This window comes from Oncorhynchus tshawytscha, linkage group LG08, assembly GCF_018296145.1.
Source record: "Oncorhynchus tshawytscha isolate Ot180627B linkage group LG08, Otsh_v2.0, whole genome shotgun sequence".
Taxonomy (NCBI): Eukaryota; Metazoa; Chordata; class Actinopteri; order Salmoniformes; family Salmonidae; genus Oncorhynchus; species Oncorhynchus tshawytscha.
Window position 1 is genome coordinate 965,667 of NC_056436.1, and position 23,397 is coordinate 989,063.

Below are 23,397 nucleotides of genomic sequence, written 5' to 3' on the forward strand. Positions count from 1 at the left end.
GGTAACCAACCCTCTCACAGGACAGTTGACAAGGTAACCAACCCTCTCACAGGACAGACTGACAAGGTAACCAACCCTCTCACAGGACAGACTGACAAGGTAACCAACCCTCTCACAGGACAGACTGACAAGGTAACTAATACAGATTACTATTCTGTCTTCCCAGCTCCCACTACTTACCACATGTTGTTGATTGTCCAGGAGTCTGATGTACCTGTGTGTTTGTATGATAACAGGTGGTTATAACCATCATCTCTGGACTACCGGGCAGCCACAAGAACAGACTGGTTAACTTCCTGGTGCAGCTGAATAGAGAAGGAGGAAGGTGAGACAATAAGAACTATAACGCTGACCCACAGTACAGTATGTGTCTGACTGTGGTGTTCCCCGCTGTGGTGTTCCCCACTGTGGTGTTCCTAACTGTGGTGTTCCCCACTGTGGTGTTCCTAACTGTGGTGTTCCCCACTGTGGTGTTCCCCACTGTGGTGTTCCTAACTGTGGTGTTCCTCACTGTGGTGTTCCCCACTGTGGTGTTCCCCACTGTGGTGTTCCCCACTGTGGTGTTCCCCACTGTGGTGTTCCTAACTGTGGTGTTCCCCACTGTGGTGTTCCCCGCTGTGGTGTTCCCCAGCTGTGGTGTTCCCCGCTGTGGTGTTCCCCACTGTGGTGTTCCCAACTGTGGTGTTCCTAACTGTGGTGTTCCTAACTGTGGTGTTCCCCACTGTGGTGTTCCTAACTGTGGTGTTCCTAACTGTGGTGTTCCTAACTGTGGTGTTCCCCACTGTGGTGTTCCCCACTGTGGTGTTCCCCACTGTGGTGTTCCCCACTGTGGTGTTCTCCACTGTGGTGTTCCCCACTGTGGTGTTCCCCACTGTGGTGTTCCCCACTGTGGTGTTCCTAACTGTGGTGTTCCTAACTGTGGTGTTCCCCACTGTGGTGTTCCCCAAATCAAATCAAATCAAATCAAATCAAATTTTATTTGTCACATACACATGGTTAGCAGATGTTAATGCTGTCAAGCGAAATGCTTGTGCTTCTAGTTCCGACAATGCAGTAATAACTGAGCAAGTAATCTAACTAACAATTCCAAAAAAAAAAAAAAAAAACTACTGTCTTATACACAGTGTAAGGGGATAAAGAATATGTACATAAGGATATATGAATGAGTGATGGTACAGAGCAGCATAGGCAAGATACAGTAGATGATATCGAGTACAGTATATACATATGAGATAAGTATGTAAACCAGTGGCATAGTTAAAGTGGCTAGTGATACATGTATTACATAAGGGGGTACTGCCCCCAGGTGGTGAGGGTGAGCACCATCTCCTCCCCGTGATGCAGTCGATGATATAGAGTACAGTATCAACGTATGCATATGAGATGAACAATGTAGGGTAAGTAACATTATATAAGGTAGCATTGTTTAAAGTGGCTAGTGATATATTTACATAATTTCCCATCAATTCCCATGATTAAAGTGGCTGGAGTAGAGTCAGTGTCATTGACAGTGTGTTGGCAGTAGCCACTCAATGTTAGTGGTGGCTGTTTAACAGTCTGATGGCCTTGAGATAGAAGCTGTTTTTCAGTCTCTCGGTCCCAGCTTTGATGCACCTGTACTGACCTCGCCTTCTGGATGACAGCGGGGTGAACAGGCAGTGGCTCGGGTGGTTGATGTCCTTGATGATCTTTATGGCCTTCCTGTAGCATCGGGTGGTGTAGGTGTCCTGGAGGGCAGGTAGTTTGCCCCCGGTGATGCGTTGTGCAGACCTCACTACCCTCTGGAGAGCCTTACGGTTGAGGGCGGTGCAGTTGCCATACCAGGCGGTGATACAGCCCGCCAGGATGCTCTCGATTGTGCATCTGTAGAAGTTTGTGAGTGCTTTTGGTGACAAGCCGAACTTCTTCAGCCTCCTGAGGTTGAAGAGGCGCTGCTGCGCCTTCCTCACGATGCTGTCTGTGTGAGTGGACCAATTCAGTTTGTCTGTGATGTGTATGCCGAGGAACTTAAAACTTGCTACCCTCTCCACTACTGTTCCATCGATGTGGATGGGGGTGTTCCCTCTGCTGTTTCCTGAAGTCCACAATCATCTCCTTAGTTTTGTTGACGTTGAGTGTGAGGTTATTTTCCTGACACCACACTCCGATGCTGCCCTCACCTCCTCCCTGTAGGCCGTCTATCGTTGTTGGTAATCAAGCCTACCACTGTTGTGTCGTCCGCAAACTTGATGATTGAGTTGGAGGCGTGCATGGCCACGCAGTCGTGGGTGAACAGGGAGTACAGGAGGGGGCTCAGAAACGCACCCTTGTGGGGCCCCAGTGTTGAGGATCAGCTCGGGGAGGAGATGTTGTTGCCTACCCTCACCACCTGGGGGCGGCCCGTCAGGAAGTCCAGTACCCAGTTGCACAGGGCGGGGTCGAGACCCAGGGTCTCGAGCTTGATGACGAGCTTGGAGGGTACTATGGTGTTGAATGCCGAGCTGTAGTCGATGAACAGCATTCTCACATAGGTATTCCTCTTGTCCAGATGGGTTAGGGCAGTGTGCAGTGTGGTTGAGATTGCATCGTCTGTGGACCTATTTGGGCGGTAAGCAAATTGGAGTGGGTCAAGGGTGTCAGGTAGGGTGGAGGTGATATGGTCCTTGACTAGTCTCTCAAAGCACTTCATGATGACGGATGTGAGTGCTAAGGGCGGTGAGTCGTTTAGCTCAGTTACCTTAGCTTTCTTGGGAACAGGAACAATGGTGGCCCTCTTGAAGCATGTGGGAACAGCAGACTGGTATAGGGATTGGTTGAATATGTCCGTAAACACACCGGCCAGCTGGTCTGCGCATGCTCTGAGGGCGCGGCTGGGGATGCCGTCTGGGCCTGCAGCCTTGCGAGGGTTAACACGTTTAAATGTCTTACTCACTTCGGCTGCAGTGAAGGAGAGACCACATGATTCCGTTGCAGGCCGTGTCAGTGGCACTGTATTGTCCTCAAAGCGGGCAAAAAGTTATTTAGTCTGCCTGGGAGCAAGACATCCTGGTCCGTGACTGGGCTGGGTTTCTTCCTGTAGTCCGTGATTGATTGTAGACCCTGCCACATACCTCTTGTGTCTGAGCCGTTGAATTGAGATTCTACTTTGTCTCTGTACTGGCGCTTAGCTTGTTTGATAGCCTTGCGGAGGGAATAGCTGCACTGTTTGTATTCAGTCATGTTACCAGACACCTTGCCCTGATTAAAAGCAGTGGTTCGTGCCTTCAGTTTCACACGAATGCTGCCATCAATCCACGGTTTCTGGTTAGGGAATGTTTTAATCGTTGCTATGGGAACGACATCTTCAACGCACGTTCTAATGAACTGCACACCGTATCAGCGTATTCGTCAATGTTGTTGTCTGACGCAATGTGGTGTCTCCCAGTCCACGTGATGGAAGCAGTCTTGGGTGTTCTCCACTGTGGTGTTCCCCACTGTGGTGTTCCCCACTGTGGTGTTCCCCACTGTGGTGTTCCTAACTGTGGTGTTCCCCACTGTGGTGTTCCCCACTGTGGTGTTCCCCACTGTGGTGTTCCCCACTGTGGTGTTAACCGTGTTGTTCCCACTGTGGTGTTCCCCACTGTGGTGTTCCCCACTGTGGTGTTCCCCACTGTGGTGTTCCTAACTGTTGTGTTCCCCACTGTGGTGTTCCCCACTGTGGTGTTCCCCACTGTGGTGTTCCTAACTGTGTGTGTATATTCTACCAGGTGGGTTGTCTACCGTCCAGGTCCAGACTGCAGTGATTGTGTCTAACTGTAGTGTTTCCCCTGTGTGTGTTGATGTGTAGGTGGGTTGTCTACCGTCCAGGTCCAGACTGCAGTGATTGTTTCTCCACCTCCCACTTCCAGCGCTACCTGTCCTGCTTCCTGGAGACACAGAGAGCACCTGGAGGGAAGCCCCGACTACTGCTGCTCACTCCTGGGTATGTACGCATTAAGCTGTGTACCGGTCTCTAAGATCATCTATTATAGTAGCATGTAGTTACAGAAGTCAACCAGACAGATATATCCTCCATTAGCTCTGTTATAGTAGCATGTAGCTTAAAGAAGTCAACCAGACAGATATATCCTCCATTAGCTCTGTTATAGTAGCATGTAGCTTAAAGAAGTCAACCAGACAGATATATCCTCCATTAGCTCTGTTATAGTAGCATGTAGCTTACAGAAGTCAACCAGACAGATATATCCTCCATTAGCTCTGTTATAGTAGCATGTAGCTTAAAGAAGTCAACCAGACAGATATATCCTCCATTAGCTCTGTTATAGTAGCATGTAGCTTAAAGAAGTCAACCAGACAGATATACCCTCCATTAGCTCTGTTATAGTAGCATGTAGCTTAAAGAAGTCAACCAGACAGATATATCCTCCATTATTTCTGTTATAGTAGCAAGTAGCTTACAGAAGTCAACCAGACAGATATACCCTCCATTATTTCTGTTATAGTAGCAAGTAGCTTACAGAAGTCAACCAGACAGATATATCCTCCATTATTTCTGTTATAGTAGCAAGTAGCTTACAGAAGTCAACCAGACAGATATACCCTCCATTATTTCTGTTATAGTAGCAAGTAGCTTACAGAAGTCAACCAGACAGATATATCCTCCATTAGCTGCTGGTGTCACTGATGATCTTTCTGTTTATAATCCACTGGTTAAATCTCTTTCCTGTGTCTGTGTAGATTATCTCTATCTCTAGATGGCTTAACCCTGACTATCTCTCTGTCTCTATCTCTAGATGTACAGATGTATTAGACGTGGTCCAGGCGGTCCTGTCCCATCCAGATGCTGTGGTCCAGGCCTGTTTCACCATCGGGGCAGTCACAGCCTGTGTGGACCCTCTCAGCTCATACATGGAACACAGGTCAGGACACCTTCCACTGGTCACACATGAGGCTGTGGTGGAAATTTGATCAAGACAGTGATTGTCAAGCAAATAACTGCCGTTCTCACGGTAATTGACCGTTAATTAACATAAAATCATTGAGCCTACAAGCCACTGATGCAGACCTTTGAAACATCTACTTTTTTTTAAAAATAAATTTAATATATCCATTATTTATTTTATACAGGTCTAAAGAAACATGATATAAAGGAAATGTAGTTTATTTCAGAAGAACAGAATAGCATACTCTGAGTTGTCCTTATGTTAGGGTCCTGATCTGGCTGTGACATATGGCTGTGGGCTACACTAGTTCATTTAGCAGACAAGATCTGCTTAGAATGTCGTGGCGTTATTTATGGTTTATAGTTTAAATAATACCATTGAACAAAGCTTAATAAAATAGAAAGGATATTTTATCCAAACTATAATAGGCGGCTATTCTGTGTTGTTTGGTCAACAGAGAAACAGGTCCTCCTAGATGCTTAATTTAGAGTCATTAATAATGTAACTTTAGTTGTCCTACAAACGTTGGCCTGTATGTTTTGGTGTTTAATACATTGTAAGGCTGCATGATGGGACTCTAATGATGATTTGAAACAAGTTGCTTGAAATGCATGAGCTCTGCTTTGTTTTTTTGCCACGCTGTACATACTACATCAGTCACAGTTTGACAAGCACTTGATTATGCCTTGAATTTCACGTGGCATCCCCTTTGTGACCGTAATGCACCCTAAAGAAAATACATTACTTTTGCGGCCAGTGGCTGCTGTGCCCTTCTCTCTGAGTGCTGCATTCTGCCCTTCTCCCTGAGCACTCCGAAGCACCTCTCACTCACACGGCTCTCCATCATGTGATCGGGTCTTTCTCACAGGCTACAAGTGAAGACGGACACATCGGGGACGCAGCTGCACATGTCCTTATCCAATTCCGAGGTGCATATTGAAGATATTGGAAGAACTGTCCACATTTACTTTTTGTCAGCCAACAAGATGAGTAGGCCTAACGAACAGCAAAAACACTAGCCTATGTCAATCTACTATCCCACATAGTACATAAGTTGACCTATTCTGTGCGAGAAATAAATATTCCAGACATAGTCTGGGACAGTTGTGGGATGCGATAGATCCCAAATTAATACAACCACTAGAATAAAAAATTTTTTTTTAAATACCGCAATGTACTGACGCAACAGATCAGAACGTTTAGCTTAACATGTGGATAACGTATTAGGCTATTTCTTCACATTATAACCACAGTAATGTGCACATGGTAGTAGGCTATAAGCACATGGTAGTAGGCTATAAGCACATGGTAGTAGGCTATAAGCACATGGTAGTAGGCTATAAGCACATGGCAGTAGGCTATAAGCACATGGCAGTAGGCTATAAGCACATGGCAGTAGGCTGTAAGTAGGCTATAAGCACATGGCAGTAGGCTATAAGCACATGGCAGTAGGCTATAAGCACATGGCAGTAGGCTATAAGCACATGGCAGTAGGCTAGCACATGGCATGGTAGTAGGCTATAAGCACATGGTAGTAGGCTATAAGCACATGGTAGTAGGCTATAAGCACATGGCAGTAGGCTATAAGCACATGGCAGTAGGCTATAAGCACATGGCAGTAGGCTATAAGCACATGGTAGTAGGCTATAAGCACATGGTAGTAGGCTATAAGCACATGGCAGTAGGCTATAAGCACATGGCAGTAGGCTATAAGCACATGGTAGTAGGCTATAAGCACATGGCAGTAGGCTATAAGCACATGGCAGTAGGCTATAAGCACATGGCAGTAGACTATAAGCACATGGCAGTAGGCTATAAGCACATGGCAGTAGGCTATAAGCACATGGTAGTAGGCTATAAGCGCAAATGTTCCATTAGCGGAAAACACCATTATCAAAAGTAACCACAAATGCGGTTATGCATGTAATGCTTTTTTTATAAAGGTGCATTTCTATGGTGAACGTTATCTTCCCTAAACTTGAAACTCACACGCTGTTTATGTATGTAGTTAGGCTCTACACTCCGTTGTAAAGCAGATTAATGTGCCTCATTTTAAGAAGTTATTTGGCTACTTTAGTTGTGATACAAACCTTATCAAAACATATAGGCCTATGGCCTAGGCTAGGTGAGGTGGAAGCCCCACCTTCCTCGCTGGAAGCCCCTCCTTCCACAGGTGATAAGCGTGAGGCTCAAGATTCATTCCTTAAATTTATAAAAGATGGCGCCGTACTGCATGGCTGCCGTTTTGCAGACTCCAACCCAATTATTATTTCACTAAATGAATCCGCTATCATTTCTTATAACCGATCCGCAAGCAATCAAACAAGCGGAATGTCATTAAAATCAAATCAAATCCAATTTTATTTGTCACGTACACATGGTTAGCAGATGTTAATGCGAGTGTAGCGAAATGCTTGTGCTTCTAGTTCCGACAATGCAGTAATAACCAACAAGTAATCTAACTAACAATTCCAAAACTACTGTCTTAAACACAGTGTAAGGGGATAAAGAATATGTACATAAGGATATATGAATGAGTGATGGTACAGAGCAGCATAGGCAAGATACAGTAGATGGTATCGAGTACAGTATATACATATGAGATGAGTATGTAAACAAAGTGGCATAGTTAAAGTGGCTAGTGATACATGTATTACATAAGGATGCAGTCGATGATATAGAGTACAGTATCTACGTATGCATAAGAGATAAATAATGTAGGGTAAGTAACATTATATAAGGTAGCATTGTTTAAAGTGGCTAGTGATATATTTACATCATTTCCCATCAATTCCCATTATTAAAGTGGCTGGAGTTGAGTCAGTGTCAGTGTGTTGGCAGCAGCCACTCAATGTTAGTGGTGGCTGTTTAACAGTCTGATGGCCTTGAGATAGAAGCTGTTTTTCAGTCTCTCGGTCCCAGCTTTGATGCACCTGTACTGACCTCGCCTTCTGGATGATAGCGGGGTGAACAGGCAGTGGCTCGGGTGGTTGATGTCCTTGATGATCTTTATGGCCTTCCTGTAACATCGGGTGGTGTAGGTGTCCTGGAGGGCAGGTAGTTTGCCCCCGGTGATGCGTTGTGCATCACAGGGACAAAGTGGAGTTGTAATTCAACGGCTCAGACACGAGACTTATGTGGCAGTGTCTACAGGCAATTACGGACTACAAAAAGAAAATCAGACTAACTAAACACCTTCTTTGCCCGCTTTGAGGATAATACAGTGCCACCGACGTGGTCCACTAACAGGGACTGCGGGCCCCCACTCTCTGAGGTAAACCACTCTGTGCCATAACTGATCATATTACAGTGAGGTAGCCGTTCTGAGTGTATATCTGATTCTACCTTATAGATTTGTCTTCCCGAAGCTGGTAGAGCAGTGCAGCCAAGGTATAGTGAGTACAGTTGTCTTCACTGGACTGGCAGCAGAACAGAAGAACCCTCTCCTCCAAACCGTACAGCAGCTGATCCGGTCAGCCAATCCCAACGCTGTCTTCATCCTGGCAGAGAGAGGAGCCGTTACCAGGTAGATTAGCCTAATGAAGTCTAAACTAATTTCTGTCTTAATCTTTCAGTAATTCTCTTGGTTCCTTGCGTAACAATGCATCATTCCCTTCTATAGGAATGAGGATGTGAAGATGATTTTGTCTGAGAGCAGCTTCTCTGAGGCGCAGATGATGAGAGCACGCTACCTGCTCTACCCTGGCTGGTAAGATGATCTCTCCTTCTCCTCTCCCTCTCTCCAGCTCTATCTCTTGCTCCTTCCCCTCTCTCTCCTTCCCCTTGATTTCTCCTCTCCTTCTCTCTTCTCCCTCTTCCACCTCTCTCTCCTCTCTTTTTCTCCATCTCCCCTCCATTTATTTGTTTTATATTTATTTGATCGACAGTGGCTTGTGAAAGGATTCACCCCGTTGGCATTTTTCCTATTTTGTTATCCTACAAAATGGAATAAAACATTTTGTGGGGTTTGTATCATTTGATTTACACAACATGCCTACCACTTTGAAGATGCAAAATATGTTTTAATGTGAAACAAACATGAAATAATACCAAAAATACAGAACTTGAGCGTGCATAACTATTCACCCCCCCAAGTCAATACTTTGTAGAGCCACCTTTTGCAACAATTACAGCTGCAAGTCTCTTGGGGTATGTCTCTATAAGCTTGGCACATCTAGCCACTGGGATTTCTGCCCAATCTTCAAGTTCAAGTTGGATGGGTTCCGCTGGTGTACAGCGATCTTTAAGTCATACCACAGATTCTCAATTGGATTGAGGTCTGGGCTTTGACTAGGCCATTCCAAGACATTTAAATGTTTCCCCTTAAACCACTCAAGTGTTGCTTTAGCAGTATGCTTAGGGTGAACCTCCTTCCCAGTCTCAAATCTCTGGAAGACTGAAACAAGTTTCCCTGAAGAATTTCTGTGTATTTAGCGGCATCCATCATCCTTCAATTCTTACCAGTTTCCCAGCCCCTGCCGATGAAAAAACATTCCCACAGCATGGGGATGATGTTCTCGGGGTGATTAGAGGTGTTGGGTTTGCTCCAGACATAGCGTTTTCCTTGCTGGTCAAAAAGCTCAATTTTAGTCTCATCTGACCAGAGTACCTTCTTCCATATGTTTGTGGAGTCTCCCACATTTGCTTATTTCTTTCTTTAAGCAATGGCTTTTTTTCTGGCCACTCTTCCGTAAAGCCCAGCTATATGTTCTGTCAGTTTTGGTGGGCGGCCCTCTCTTGGCAAGTTTGTTGTGGTGCCATATTCTTTCCATTTTTAATAATGGATTTAACTTCTTAGGGACGTTAGCGTCCCACCTGGCCAACATCTGGTGAAATTGCAGAGCGCGAAATTCAAATTACAGAAATATAAATATTTAACATTCATGAAAATACAAGTGTCAAACATCAAAATAAAGCTTAACTTCTTGTTAATCCAGCCGCTGTGTCAGATTTCAAAAAGGCTTTACGGCGAAAGCACACCATGCGATTATCTGAGGACAGGGCCCCGCATACAAAAGCATGAAAAACATATTTCAACCAGGCAGGTGCGCCACGAAAGTCAGAAATAGTGATATAATAAATGCCTTACCTTTGAAGATCTTCTTCTGTTGGCACTCCAAAAGGTCCCAGCTACATCACAAATGGTCATTTTGTTCGATAATGTCCTTCTTTATATCCCAAAAATCAGTTAACTGGCGAGCTTCAGTCAATAATCCACCGGTTTCCCTCCGCAAATAATGCATACAAAATGAATCCCAAACGTTACCAATAAACTTCTCCAAACAAGTCAAACAACGTTAATAATCAAACCTCCGGTACCCTAATACGTAAATAAATGATCAAATTTAAGACTGAGAATCGTTATTGTCTTTACCGAAGATAAACAACAAAGAACGCACTCTCATCCACGTGCATGAAAACACTATAGCCTAAATGGGAGCCACTTAGAAAAACTACAAATTCTAGCTAATTTTTCCAAAAACAAGCCTGAAACTCTTTCTAAAGACTGTTGACATCTAGTGGAAGCCCTAGGAACTGCAATCTGGGAGGACTTCGCCTTATAATAAACATGACAGCCATTGGAAACAGTGGTAGGCTGAATTTTGTTTTTTGTGGATGGTTTGTCCTCGGGGTTTCGCCTGCCATATCAGTTCTGTTATACTCACAGACATTATTTTAACAGTTTTAGAAACTTTAGAGTGTTTTCTATCCAATACTACATGCATATGCATATCCTAGCTTCTGGGCCTGAGTAACAGGCAGTTTACTTTGGGCATGCTTGTCATGCAAACTTCGAAATACTGCCCTCTAGCCCAGAGTGCTCCGTGGGATGTTCAAAGTTTGGGATATTTTTTTATAACCCAACACTGATCTGTACTTCTCCACAACTTTGTCCCTGACCTATTTGGAGAGCTCATTGGTCTTCATGGTGCCGCTTGCTTGGTGGTGCCCCTTGCTTAGTGGTGTTGCAGACTCTGGGGCCTTTCAGAATAGGTGTGTGTTTGAATATATTTATAGACATAGATATATTTAGAGAACATGTAACAGGTCATGTGACACTTAGATTGCACACAGGTGGACTTTATTTAACTAATTATATGACTTCTGAAGGTAATTGGTTGCACCAGATCTTATTCAGGGGCTTCATAGGAAAGGGGGTGAATACATATGCACACACCACTTTTCAGTTTGTTTTTGTTGTTTTTTTAGAATTTATTGAAACAAGTTATTTATTTTTATTTCACTTCACCAATTTGGACTATTTTGTGTATGTCCATTACATTAAATAAAAATAAATTTAAATTACGTGTAGTAATGCAACAAAATGGGGGGTGAATACCTTTGCAAGGCACTGTAGACATATTGCGATCTAGGTCTGTTTTCCCTGTATAATACAATATATACAGTGCATTCGGAAAGTATTCAGACCCCTTGACTTTTTCCTTAAAATTTTACACTACAGCCTTATTCTAAAATGTAAACAATTATGTTTTCCTCATCTATCTACACACAATACCCCATAATGACAAAGCGAAAACAGGTTTTTCGAAATGTAATAAAAAATGTATGAAAGCAAACAAACAAACAAACACCTTATTTACATAAGTATTCAGACCCTTTGCTATGAGACTAGAAATTGAGCTCAGGTGCGCCCTGTTTCAATTGGTCATCCTTGAGATGCTTCTATGACTTGATTGGAGTCGACCTGTTGTAAATACAATTGATTGGACATGATTTGATCATCCTTGTTTTTTAGGGGGGGGTTACCCCTTTTTCTCCCCAATTTCATGGTATCCAATTATTAGTTACAGTCTTGTCCCATCGCTGCAACTCGCCTGCGGACTCGGGAGAGGCGAAGGTCGAGAGCCATGCGTCCTCCAAATCACGACCCTGCTAAGTCGCACTTCTTCTAGACACACTGCTTGCTTAACCCGGAAAGCCAGCCACACCAATGTGTGGGGAAAAAAGCACTGTACAGCTGGCGACCGAAGTCAGCATGCATGCGCCTGCCCGCCACAGGAGTCGCTAGCGTACGATGGGACAAGGACATCCCGGGCCAAACCCTTAGACCGCTGCGCCACTCAGGAGGTATTGATCATCCTTGAGATGTCTACAACTTGATTGGACATGATATGGAAAGGCACACACCTGTCTATATAAGGTCCCACAGTTGACAGTGCATGTCAGAGCATAAACCATTCTCCGTAGAGCTCCGAGACAGGATTGTTTCATGGCACAGATCTGAGGAAAGGTACCAAAAAATGTCTGCAGCAGTGAAGGTCCCCAAGAACACTATGGAGCCACCAAGACTCTTTCTAGAGCTGGCCACACAGCCAAACTGAGCTATCAGGGGAGATGTGCCTTCTTTATTTATTTATTTCAGCTTTTATTTAGGCCAGTTGAGAACAAGTTCTCATTTACAACTGCGACCTGGCCAAGATAATGCAAAGCAGTGCGACAAAAACAACAACAGAGTTACACATGGAATAAACAAATGTACAGTCAATAACACAATAGAATAATCTATGTACAGTGTGTGCAAATGTAGTAAGATTAGGGAAGTAAGGCAATAAATACACCATAGAGGGGAAATAATTACAATTTAGCATTAACACTGGAATGATAGATGTGCAGATGATGATGTGCAAGTAGAGATACTGGGGTGCAAAATAATATAATTAAATAACAATATGGGGATGAGGTAGTTGGGTGTGCTATTTACAGATGGGCTGTGTACAGGTACAGTGATCGGTAAGCTGCTCTGACAGCTGATGCTTAAAGTTAGAGGGAGATACACTGGGGAGAACAAGTATTTGGTACACTGACGATTTTGCATGTTTTCCTACTTACAAAGCAAGTTCCTCCTACTGTAACAGACCACTACCAGCCTGGTTCCTCCTACTGTAGCAGACACTACCAGCCTGGTTCCTCCTACTGTAACAGACCACTACCAGCCTGGTTCCTCCTACTGTAACAGACCACTACCAGCCTGGTTCCTCCTACTGTAACAGACCACTACCAGCCTGGTTCCTCCTAATGTAACAGACACTACCAGCCTGGTTCCTCCTACTGTAACAGACCACTACCAGCCTGGTTCCTCCTACTGTAACAGACCACTACCAGCCTGGTTCCTCCTACTGTACCAGACCACTACCAGCCTGGTTCCTCCTACTGTAACAGACCACTACCAGCCTGGTTCCTCCTACTGTAACAGACCACTACCAGCCTGGTTCCTCCTACTGTAACAGACCACTACCAGCCTGGTTCCTCCTACTGTAACAGACCACTACCAGCCTGGTTCCTCCTACTGTAACAGACCACTACCAGCCTGGTTCCTCCTACTGTAACAGACCACTACCAGCCTGGTTCCTCCTACTGTAACAGACCACTACCAGCCTGGTTCCTCCTACTGTAACAGACCACTACCAGCCTGGTTCCTCCTACTGTAACAGACACTACCAGCCTGGTTCCTCCTACTGTAACAGACCACTACCAGCCTGGTTCCTCCTACTGTAACAGACCACTTCCAGCCTGGTTCCTCCTGTGGTAACAGACCACTACCAGCCTGGTTCCTCCTACTGTAACAGACACACTACCAGCCTGGTTCCTCCTACTGTAACAGACCACTACCAGCCTGGTTCCTCCTACTGTAACAGACCACTACCAGCCTGGTTCCTCCTACTGTAACAGACACTACCAGCCTGGTTCCTCCTACTGTAACAGACCACTACCAGCCTGGTTCCTCCTAATGTAACAGACCACTAACAGCCTGGTTCCTCCTACTGTAACAGACCACTACCAGCCTGGTTCCTCCTACTGTAACAGACCACTACCAGCCTGGTTCCTCCTACTGTAACAGACCACTACCAGCCTGGTTCCTCCTATTGTAACAGACCACTACCAGCCTGGTTCCTCCTACTGTAACAGACCACTACCAGCCTGGTTCCTCCTACTGTAACAGACCACTACCAGCCTGGTTCCTCCTACTGTAACAGACCACTACCAGCCTGGTTCCTCTTACTGTAACAGACCACTACCAGCCTGGTTCCTCCTAATGTAACAGACCACTACCAGCCTGGTTCCTCCTACTGTAACAGACCACTACCAGCCTGGTTCCTCCTACTGTAACAGACCACTACCAGCCTGGTTCCTCCTACTGTAACAGACCACTACCAGCCTGGTTCCTCCTACTGTAACAGACCACTACCAGCCTGGTTCCTCCTACTGTAACAGACCACTACCAGCCTGGTTCCTTCTACTGTAACAGACACTACCAGCCTGGTTCCTCCTACTGTAGCAGACACTACCAGCCTGGTTCCTGCTACTGTAACAGACCACTACCAGCCTGGTTCCTCCTACTGTAACAGACCACTACCAGCCTGGTTCCTCCTACTGTAACAGACCACTACCAGCCTGGTTCCTCCTACTGTAGCAGACACTACCAGCCTGGTTCCTCCTACTGTAACAGACCACTACCAGCCTGGTTCCTCCTACTGTAGCAGACCACTTCCAGCCTGGTTCCTCCTGTGGTAACAGACCACTACCAGCCTGGTTCCTCCTACTGTAACAGACCACTACCAGCCTGGTTCCTCCTACTGTAACAGACCACTACCAGCCTGGTTGCTCCTAATGTAACAGACCACTACCAGCCTGGTTCCTCCTACTGTAACAGACCACTACCAGCCTGGTTCCTCCTACTGTAACAGACCACTACCAGCCTGGTTCCTCCTACTGTAACAGACCACTACCAGCCTGGTTCCTCCTACTGTAACAGACACTACCAGCCTGGTTCCTCCTAATGTAACAGACCACTACCAGCCTGGTTCCTCCTACTGTAACAGACCACTACCAGCCTGGTTCCTCCTACTGTAACAGACCACTACCAGCCTGGTTCCTCATACTGTAACAGACCACTACCAGCCTGGTTCCTCCTACTGTAACAGACACTACCAGCCTGGTTCCTCCTACTGTAACAGACCACTACCAGCCTGGTTCCTCCTACTGTAACAGACCACTACCAGCCTGGTTCCTCCTACTGTAACAGACCACTACCAGCCTGGTTCCTCCTACTGTAGCAGACACTACCAGCCTGGTTCCTCCTAATGTAACAGACCACTACCAGCCTGGTTCCTCCTACTGTAACAGACCACTACCAGCCTGGTTCCTCCTACTGTAACAGACCACTACCAGCCTGGTTCCTCCTAATGTAACAGACCACTACCAGCCTGGTTCCTCCTACTGTAACAGACCACTACCAGCCTGGTTCCTCCTACTGTAACAGACCACTACCAGCCTGGTTCCTCCTACTGTAACAGACCACTACCAGCCTGGTTCCTCCTACTGTAACAGACCACTACCAGCCTGGTTCCTCCTACTGTAACAGACCACTACCAGCCTGGTTCCTCCTACTGTAACAGACCACTACCAGCCTGGTTCCTCCTACTGTAGCAGACACTTCCAGCCTGGTTCCTCCTAATGTAACAGACCACTACCAGCCTGGTTCCTCCTACTGTAACAGACCACTACCAGCCTGGTTCCTCCTACTGTAACAGACCACTACCAGCCTGGTTCCTCCTAATGTAACAGACCACTACCAGCCTGGTTCCTCCTACTGTAACAGACCACTACCAGCCTGGTTCCTCCTACTGTAACAGACCACTACCAGCCTGGTTCCTCCTACTGTAACAGACCACTACCAGCCTGGTTCCTCCTACTGTAACAGACCACTACCAGCCTGGTTCCTCCTACTGTAACAGACCACTACCAGCCTGGTTCCTCCTAATGTAACAGACCACTACCAGCCTGGTTCCTCCTACTGTAACATACACTACCAGCCTGGTTCCTCCTACTGTAACAGACCACTACCAGCCTGGTTCCTCCTACTGTAACATACACTACCAGCCTGGTTCCTCCTACTGTAGCAGACACTACCAGCCTGGTTCCTCCTACTGTAACAGACACCTCAGTGGTCACTATGCCTCATTATAACTGTTTCTAACAGCAGCTTAGAAAACACAGGCTATCTACTCTATCAAGCGTGCATGAATGCCCGTCACAAGGTTTGATGCCTGTGTGTATTTCAGGTGTAAAGGCCGGTTCGTCAGTGGCTGTGCGTCCCTGTCTTTGGGCCACCAGTATGTGATGTTCAACCTTCCCTTGGAGAGACCTCTGTTTCTGAAACACTGTAAAGGTAAGAAAGAAAAATAATTCATTAAGAAAGAAAATAATTTGTTGAAAAATAAGGAAATAGTAGCACAAGTCAAGAACAATACTGAGACCATAGACTAGATGTACCAGTCAATAACAATACTGAGACCATAGACTAGATGTACCAGTCAATAACAATACTGAGACCATAGACTAGATGTACCAGTCAATAACAATACTGAGACCATAGACTAGATGTACCAGTCAATAACAATACTGAGACCATAGACTAGATGTACCAGTCAATAACAATACTGAGACCATAGACTAGATGTACCAGTCAATAACAATACTGAGACCATAGACTAGATGTACCAGTCAATAACAATACTGAGACCATAGACTAGATGTACCAGTCAATAACAATACTGAGACCATAGACTAGATGTACCAGTCAATAAGCGTATGTAGTGTGTGTGTGAGGGCGCATAGAGCCAGCGCAAGAATGTCATTCAATTAAAAAAGGGGTCAATGTTAGCAGTCAGAGTAGCCATTAACTGTTCAGCAGTATCGGGGGAGATGGGCCTTATTTATTTGATTTATTTCACCTTTATTTAGGCAGAAGCTAGAAGCTGTTAAGGAGCCTTTTGGTCCAAGACTTGGCACTCTGGTACCGCTTGCTGTGTGGTAGTAGAGAGAACAGTCTATGACTTGGGTGGTCTTTGACAATTTTTAGGGTCTTCCTCTGACACCGCCTGGTATAGAGGTCTTGGATGGCAGGGAGATTGGCACGGTGATGTACTGGGCTGTACGCACTACCCTCTGTAGCGCCTTACGGTCAGATGCCAAAGCAGTTGCCATACCAGGCGGTGATGCAGCCAGTCAAGATGCTCTCAATGGTGCAGCTGTATAACTTTTCGAGGATCTATATAGTGTACAGTACAATGCTTAACCATGTATATTAAACAGTAGGATATGTTATACAGTTGAATATCCTACCAGTCTCTCTCTGCCCCCTAGCCTTCAAGTCAGCTCTGAGACCAAACCCTTTCAGAGGAAACGTCTACAACGTCTCGGGGAAGGTCCTCTTCTCTGGTAGGGTTTCTCTGTTATTCTCCCTCACTGACAATATACACAACATCACTCTATGCAATGATGGTGATGATTGAGTATAAATGTTTACTTGTACTACTTATCATAATACAAGTATTATTTGAGATGAGATGTCTTCTGCCTTGTGTTCTAATACTAAATGCCAACATTTAACCTGTACTTGCATTCCCAGTTGTGAGTATTATTAGATAAAGGTTTGTCCTCAAGGCAGGCAGCACCAGCTGATGGTAGGAAACTGAGCTCCTTCACTCTCCACTGGTTTAGTTTGGTTGAGTAGTTTCTCCTCACTTTATTCATACAGACGTTTATGTGACGTTGTTGAATGAGGAGAGAGTGCAGAATGAAGAGGGTGCAGAATGAAGAGGGTGCAGAATGAAGAGGGTGCAGAATGAAGAGGGTGCAGAATGAAGAGGGTGCAGAATGAAGAGGGTGCAGAATGAAGAGGGTGCAGAATGAAGAGGGTGCAGAATGAAGAGGGTGCAGAATGAAGAGGGTGCAGAATGAAGAGGGTGCAGAATGAAGAGGGTGCAGAATGAAGAGGGTGCAGAATGAAGAGGGTGCAGAATGAAGAGAGAGCAGATGTTTGTGGAAGTTGAATGATTCTAGAGCTGGTGGTCCTTGGCGTGTTCCTTACTAGTTTCTGTGAATTTTAAGTTACTATCCATTGAATTAAACTAGTTGCATTGATTTTGTTTATTCGTGTCTTCTATTGAATGTTCCATGTTGTTTGAGTCATTCTGGAGTTGGATCATGGATAGATGGATGGATGTTGTAGCACTGAACCCCTCCTCATCCTCAGCATGCTGTTTGGTATATGTAGCTGCCACAGTGGTAGGTCCATCAGACCAGTCATTAGGACCATCAGACAGGTCAGTGAGATGCTGAGATATCTCCATGTTCTTCTCCAGACTCTGAGAGGATGATGGAGGTGAGCTACAACACTGTGAGTGGGAACCTCCGTATCACTCAGCAGCCCTTGGGCGACAGCCACCAGGGAGACCAGGAGCCCTCTGGATGCTTCCTGCTGTTCCATGGAGTGGGATTGACACAGGAGGCCCTGAAGGACTGGCTGAGGATCTGTGTAAAACCGGTACAAGACTGACTGACCAACTACTGGAACTCACAGCTCATCTAACTGACCATCTACTGGAACTCACAGCTCATCTAACTGACCATCCAACTGACCATCTAACTGACCATCTATCTGACCATCCAACTAGCCATCTAACTGGCCATCTAACTGACCATCTACTGGAACTCACAGCTCATCTAACTGACCATCTAACTGACCAACTACTGGAACTCACAGCTCATCTAACTGGCCATCTAACTGACCATCTAACAAACTCACAGCTCATCTAACTGACCATCTAACTGGCCATCTAACTGGCCAACTAACTGGCCATCCAACTGGCCATCCAACTGACCACCTAACTGGCCATCTAACTGGCCATCTAACTGGCCATCGAACTGACCATCTAACTGACCATCTAACGAACTCACAGCTCATCTAACTGACCATCTAACTGACCACCTAACTGGCCATCTAACGAACTCACAGCTCATCTAACTGACCATCTAACTGACCACCTAACTGACCATCTAACTGACCATCTAACGAACTCACAGCTCATCTAACTGACCATCTAACTGACCACCTAACTGGCCATCTAACTGGCCATCTAACTGACCATCTACTGGAACTCACAGCTCATCTAACTGACCATCTAACTGACCAACTACTGGAACTCACAGCTCATCTAACCGGCCATCTAACTGACCACCTAACTGACCATCTAACTGACCATCTACTGGAACTCACAGCTCATCTAACTGACCATCTAACTAACCAACTACTGGAGCTCACAGCTCATCTAACTGACCAACTACTGGAACTCACAGCTTCTCTAACTGACCATCTACTGGAACTCACAGATCATCTAACTGACCATCTAACTGACCAACTACTGGAACTCACAGCTCATCTAACTGGCCATCTAACTGACCATCTACTGGAACTCACAGCTCATCTAACTGACCATCTACTGGAACTCACAGCTCATCTAACTGACCAACTAACTGAAACTCACAGCTCATCTAACTGACCATCTACTGGAACTCACAGCTCATCTAACTGACCATCTAGCCTACCATCTAACTGACCATCTAGCTGACCATCCAACTGACCGTCTAGCTGACCATTCAACTGACCATCCAACTGACCATCTAGCCTACCATCTAACTGACCATCTAACTGACCAGCTAACTGACCATCTAGCTGACCATCTAGCTGACCATCCAACTGACCATCTTACTGACCATCTAGCTGACCATCTAACTGACCATCTAACTGACCATATAGCTGACCATCTAGCTGACCATCTAACTGGCCATCTACCTGACCATCTAACTGGCCATCTATCTGACCATCCAACTGACCATCTAACTGACCATCTAACTGGCCATCTAACTGACCATCTACTGGAACTCACAGCTCATCTAACTGACCATCTACTGGAACTCACAGCTCATCTAACTGACCATCTAACTGACCAACTACTGGAACTCACAGCTCATCTAACTGGCCATCTAACTGACCATCTAACAAACTCACAGCTCATCTAACTGGCCACCTAACTGGCCATCTAACTGGCCAACTAACTGACCATATAACTGACCATCTAGCTGACCTTCCAACTGACCATCTAGCTGACCATCTAACTGACAATCTAACTGACCACCTAACTGACCATCTAACTGACCATCTACTGGAACTCACAGCCCATCTAACTGACCATCTACTGGAACTCACAGCTCATCTAACTGACCAACTACTGGAACGCACAGCTCATCTAACTGACCATCTACTGGAACTCACAGCTCATCTAACTGACCATATACTGGAACTCACAGCTCATCTAACTGACCATCTAACTAACCAACTACTGGAGCTCACAGCTCATCTAACTGACCAACTACTGGAACTCACAGCTTCTCTAACTGACCATCTACTGGAACTCACAGATCATCTAACTGACCATCTAACTGGCCATTGAACTGACCATCTAACTAACCAACTACTGGAACTCACAGCTCATCTAACTGACCATCTACTGGAACTCACAGCTCATCTAACTGGCCATCTAACTGACCAACTACTGGAACTCACAGCTCATCTAACTGACCATCTACCTGACCAACTACTGGAACTCACAGCTCATCTAACTGACCATCCAACTGACCATCTAACTGACCATCCAACTGACCACCTAACTGACCAACTACTGGAACTCACAGCTCATCTAACTGACCATCTAACTGACCATCCAACTGACCATCTAACTGACCATCTACTGGAACTCACAGCTCATCTAACTGACCATCTACTGGAACTCACAGCTCATCTAACTGACCATCTAACTGACCAACTACTGGAACTCACAGCTCATCTAACTGACCATCTAACTGACCAACTACTGGAACGCACAGCTCATCTAACTGACCATCTAACTGACCATCTAACTGACCATCCAACTGACCATCTAACTGACCACCTAACTGACCATCTACTGGAACTCACAGCTCATCTAACTGACCATCTACTGGAACTCACAGCTCATCTAACTGACCATCTAACTGACCAACTACTGGAACTCACAGCTCATCTAACTGACCATCTAACTGACCATCTACTGGAACTCACAGCTCATCTAACTGACCATCTAACTGACCAACTACTGGAACTCACAGCTCATCTAACTGACCATCTAACTGACCATCCAACTGACCATCTAACTGACCATCTACTGGAACTCACAGCTCATCTAACTGACCATCTACTGGAACTCACAGCTCATCTAACTGACCATCTAACTGACCAACTACTGGAACTCACAGCTCATCTAACTGACCATCTAACTGACCATCCAACTGACCATCCTAACTGACCAACTACTGGAACTCACAGCTCATCTAACTGACCACCATCTAACTGACCATCCAACTGACCATCTAACTGACCATCTACTGGAACTCACAGCTCATCCATCTAACTGACCATCTACTGGAACTCACAGCTCATCTAACTGACCATCTAACTGACCAACTACTGGAACTCACAGCTCATCTAACTGACCATCTAACTGACCAACTACTGGAACGCACAGCTCATCTAACTGACCATCTAACTGACCATCTAACTGACCATCCAACTGACCATCTAACTGACCACCTAACTGACCATCTACTGGAACTCACAGCTCATCTAACTGACCATCTAACTGACCAACTACTGGAACTCACAGCTCATCTAACTGACCATCTAACTGACCAACTACTGGAACTCACAGCTCATCTAACTGACCATCTAACTGACCATCTACTGGAACTCACAGCTCATCTAACTGACCATCTAACTGACCAACTACTGGAACTGACCACAGCTCAGCTCATCTAACTGACCATCTAACTGACCATCCAACTGACCATCTAACTGACCATCTACTGGAACTCACAGCTCATCTAACTGACCATCTACTGGAACTCACAGCTCATCTAACTGACCATCTAACTGACCAACTACTGGAACTCACAGCTCATCTAACTGACCATCTAACTGACCAACTACTGGAACGCACAGCTCATCTAACTGACCATCTAACTGACCATCTAACTGACCATCTAACTGACCACCTAACTGACCATCTACTGGAACTCACAGCTCATCTAACTGACCATCTACTGGAACTCACAGCTCATCTAACTGACCATCTAACTGACCAACTACTGGAACTCACAGCTCATCTAACTGACCATCTAACTGACCATCTACTGGAACTCACAGCTCATCTAACTGACCATCTAACTGACCAACTACTGGAACTCACAGCTCATCTAACTGACCATCTAACTGACCAACTACTGGAACTCACAGCTCATCTAACTGACCATCTACTGGAACTCACAGCTCATCTAACTGACCATCTAACTGACCAACTACTGGAACTCACAGCTCATCTAACTGACCATCTAACTGACCATCTACTGGAACTCACAGCTCATCTAACTGACCATCTAACTGACCAACTACTGGAACTCACAGCTCATCTAACTGACCATCTAACTGACCAACTACTGGAACTCACAGCTCATCTAACTGACCATCTAACTGACCATCTAACTGACCATCCAACTGACCATCTAACTGACCACCTAACTGACCATCTACTGGAACTCACAGCTCATCTAACTGACCATCTACTGGAACTCACAGCTCATCTAACTGACCATCTAACTGACCAACTACTGGAACTCACAGCTCATCTAACTGACCATCTAACTGACCAACTACTGGAACTCACAGCTCATCTAACTGACCATCTAACTGACCATCTACTGGAACTCACAGCTCATCTAACTGACCATCTAACTGACCAACTACTGGAACTCACAGCTCATCTAACTGGCCATCTAACTGACCATCTAACGAACTCACAGCTCATCTATCTGGCCATCTAACTGGCCATCTAACTGGCCATCTAACTGGCCAACTAACTGACCATCCAACTGACCATCTAACTGACCAACTACTGGAACTCACAGCTCATCTAGCTGGCCATCTAACTGACCATCTAACGAACTCACAGCTCATCTATCTGGCCATCTAACTGGCCATCTAACTGGCCATCTAACTGACCATCTAACTGACCATCCAACTGACCATCCAACTGACCATCTAACTGACCATCTACTGCGCTGTAGACAAGTTGCAGAGGTTGATCGTATTGTCACCTAAACATCAGAGGTAATATACTCATCTTGGTATCTGTGGTCTTGTTTTCAGAAGGAGGTGAGGAAGGTGAAGAAGACCCACACCAGCCTCTCTCCTCAGGAAATCAGGACCATCCATGTGAGTGTTCCTCTAACATCATTTTTCCTCTCTCTTGGCCCGCCTGTCCGTCTGTGTACCTGTCTGTCAACCTGCCTGTTTCTGTGTTCAGGTGAAGAGACATCTGGACCCTCTGCCTCCAGGCTTCTTCTACAACGGACAACAGTACGTCAGTTTCTTTGGAGAGAAGAACAACTTCCATCCACGTATCCTTTTATCGCTACTGTCTGTCCTCAACACAACCATTGTAAAACCCTGGCGTCTAATACAACACCTGACAACACATCCCTATTCCACTGAATTGTTTGTTGTTGATGAGTAGTAGGTGGTGTAGCTGTCCTTACATCA

At 45.5% G+C, this 23,397-nt stretch overlaps 1 protein-coding gene across 2 annotated transcripts in view; it reads left to right on the forward strand.

The window, feature by feature from the left end:
• dnaaf9 (dynein axonemal assembly factor 9) overlaps window positions 1-23,397 on the forward strand; it is a 94,030-nt gene that overhangs the window by 69,664 nt on the left and 969 nt on the right. Inside the window, exons 25-34 of one of the 2 annotated variants that reach the window (XM_042325046.1) lie at window positions 237-325; window positions 3,806-3,940; window positions 4,752-4,877; window positions 8,254-8,427; window positions 8,524-8,610; window positions 15,986-16,092; window positions 17,070-17,144; window positions 18,071-18,252; window positions 23,005-23,070; window positions 23,162-23,255. In XM_042325046.1, coding sequence (XP_042180980.1) covers window positions 237-325; window positions 3,806-3,940; window positions 4,752-4,877; window positions 8,254-8,427; window positions 8,524-8,610; window positions 15,986-16,092; window positions 17,070-17,144; window positions 18,071-18,252; window positions 23,005-23,070; window positions 23,162-23,255 — 1,135 coding nt within the window. The other variant, XM_042325047.1, reaches the window with a different exon arrangement.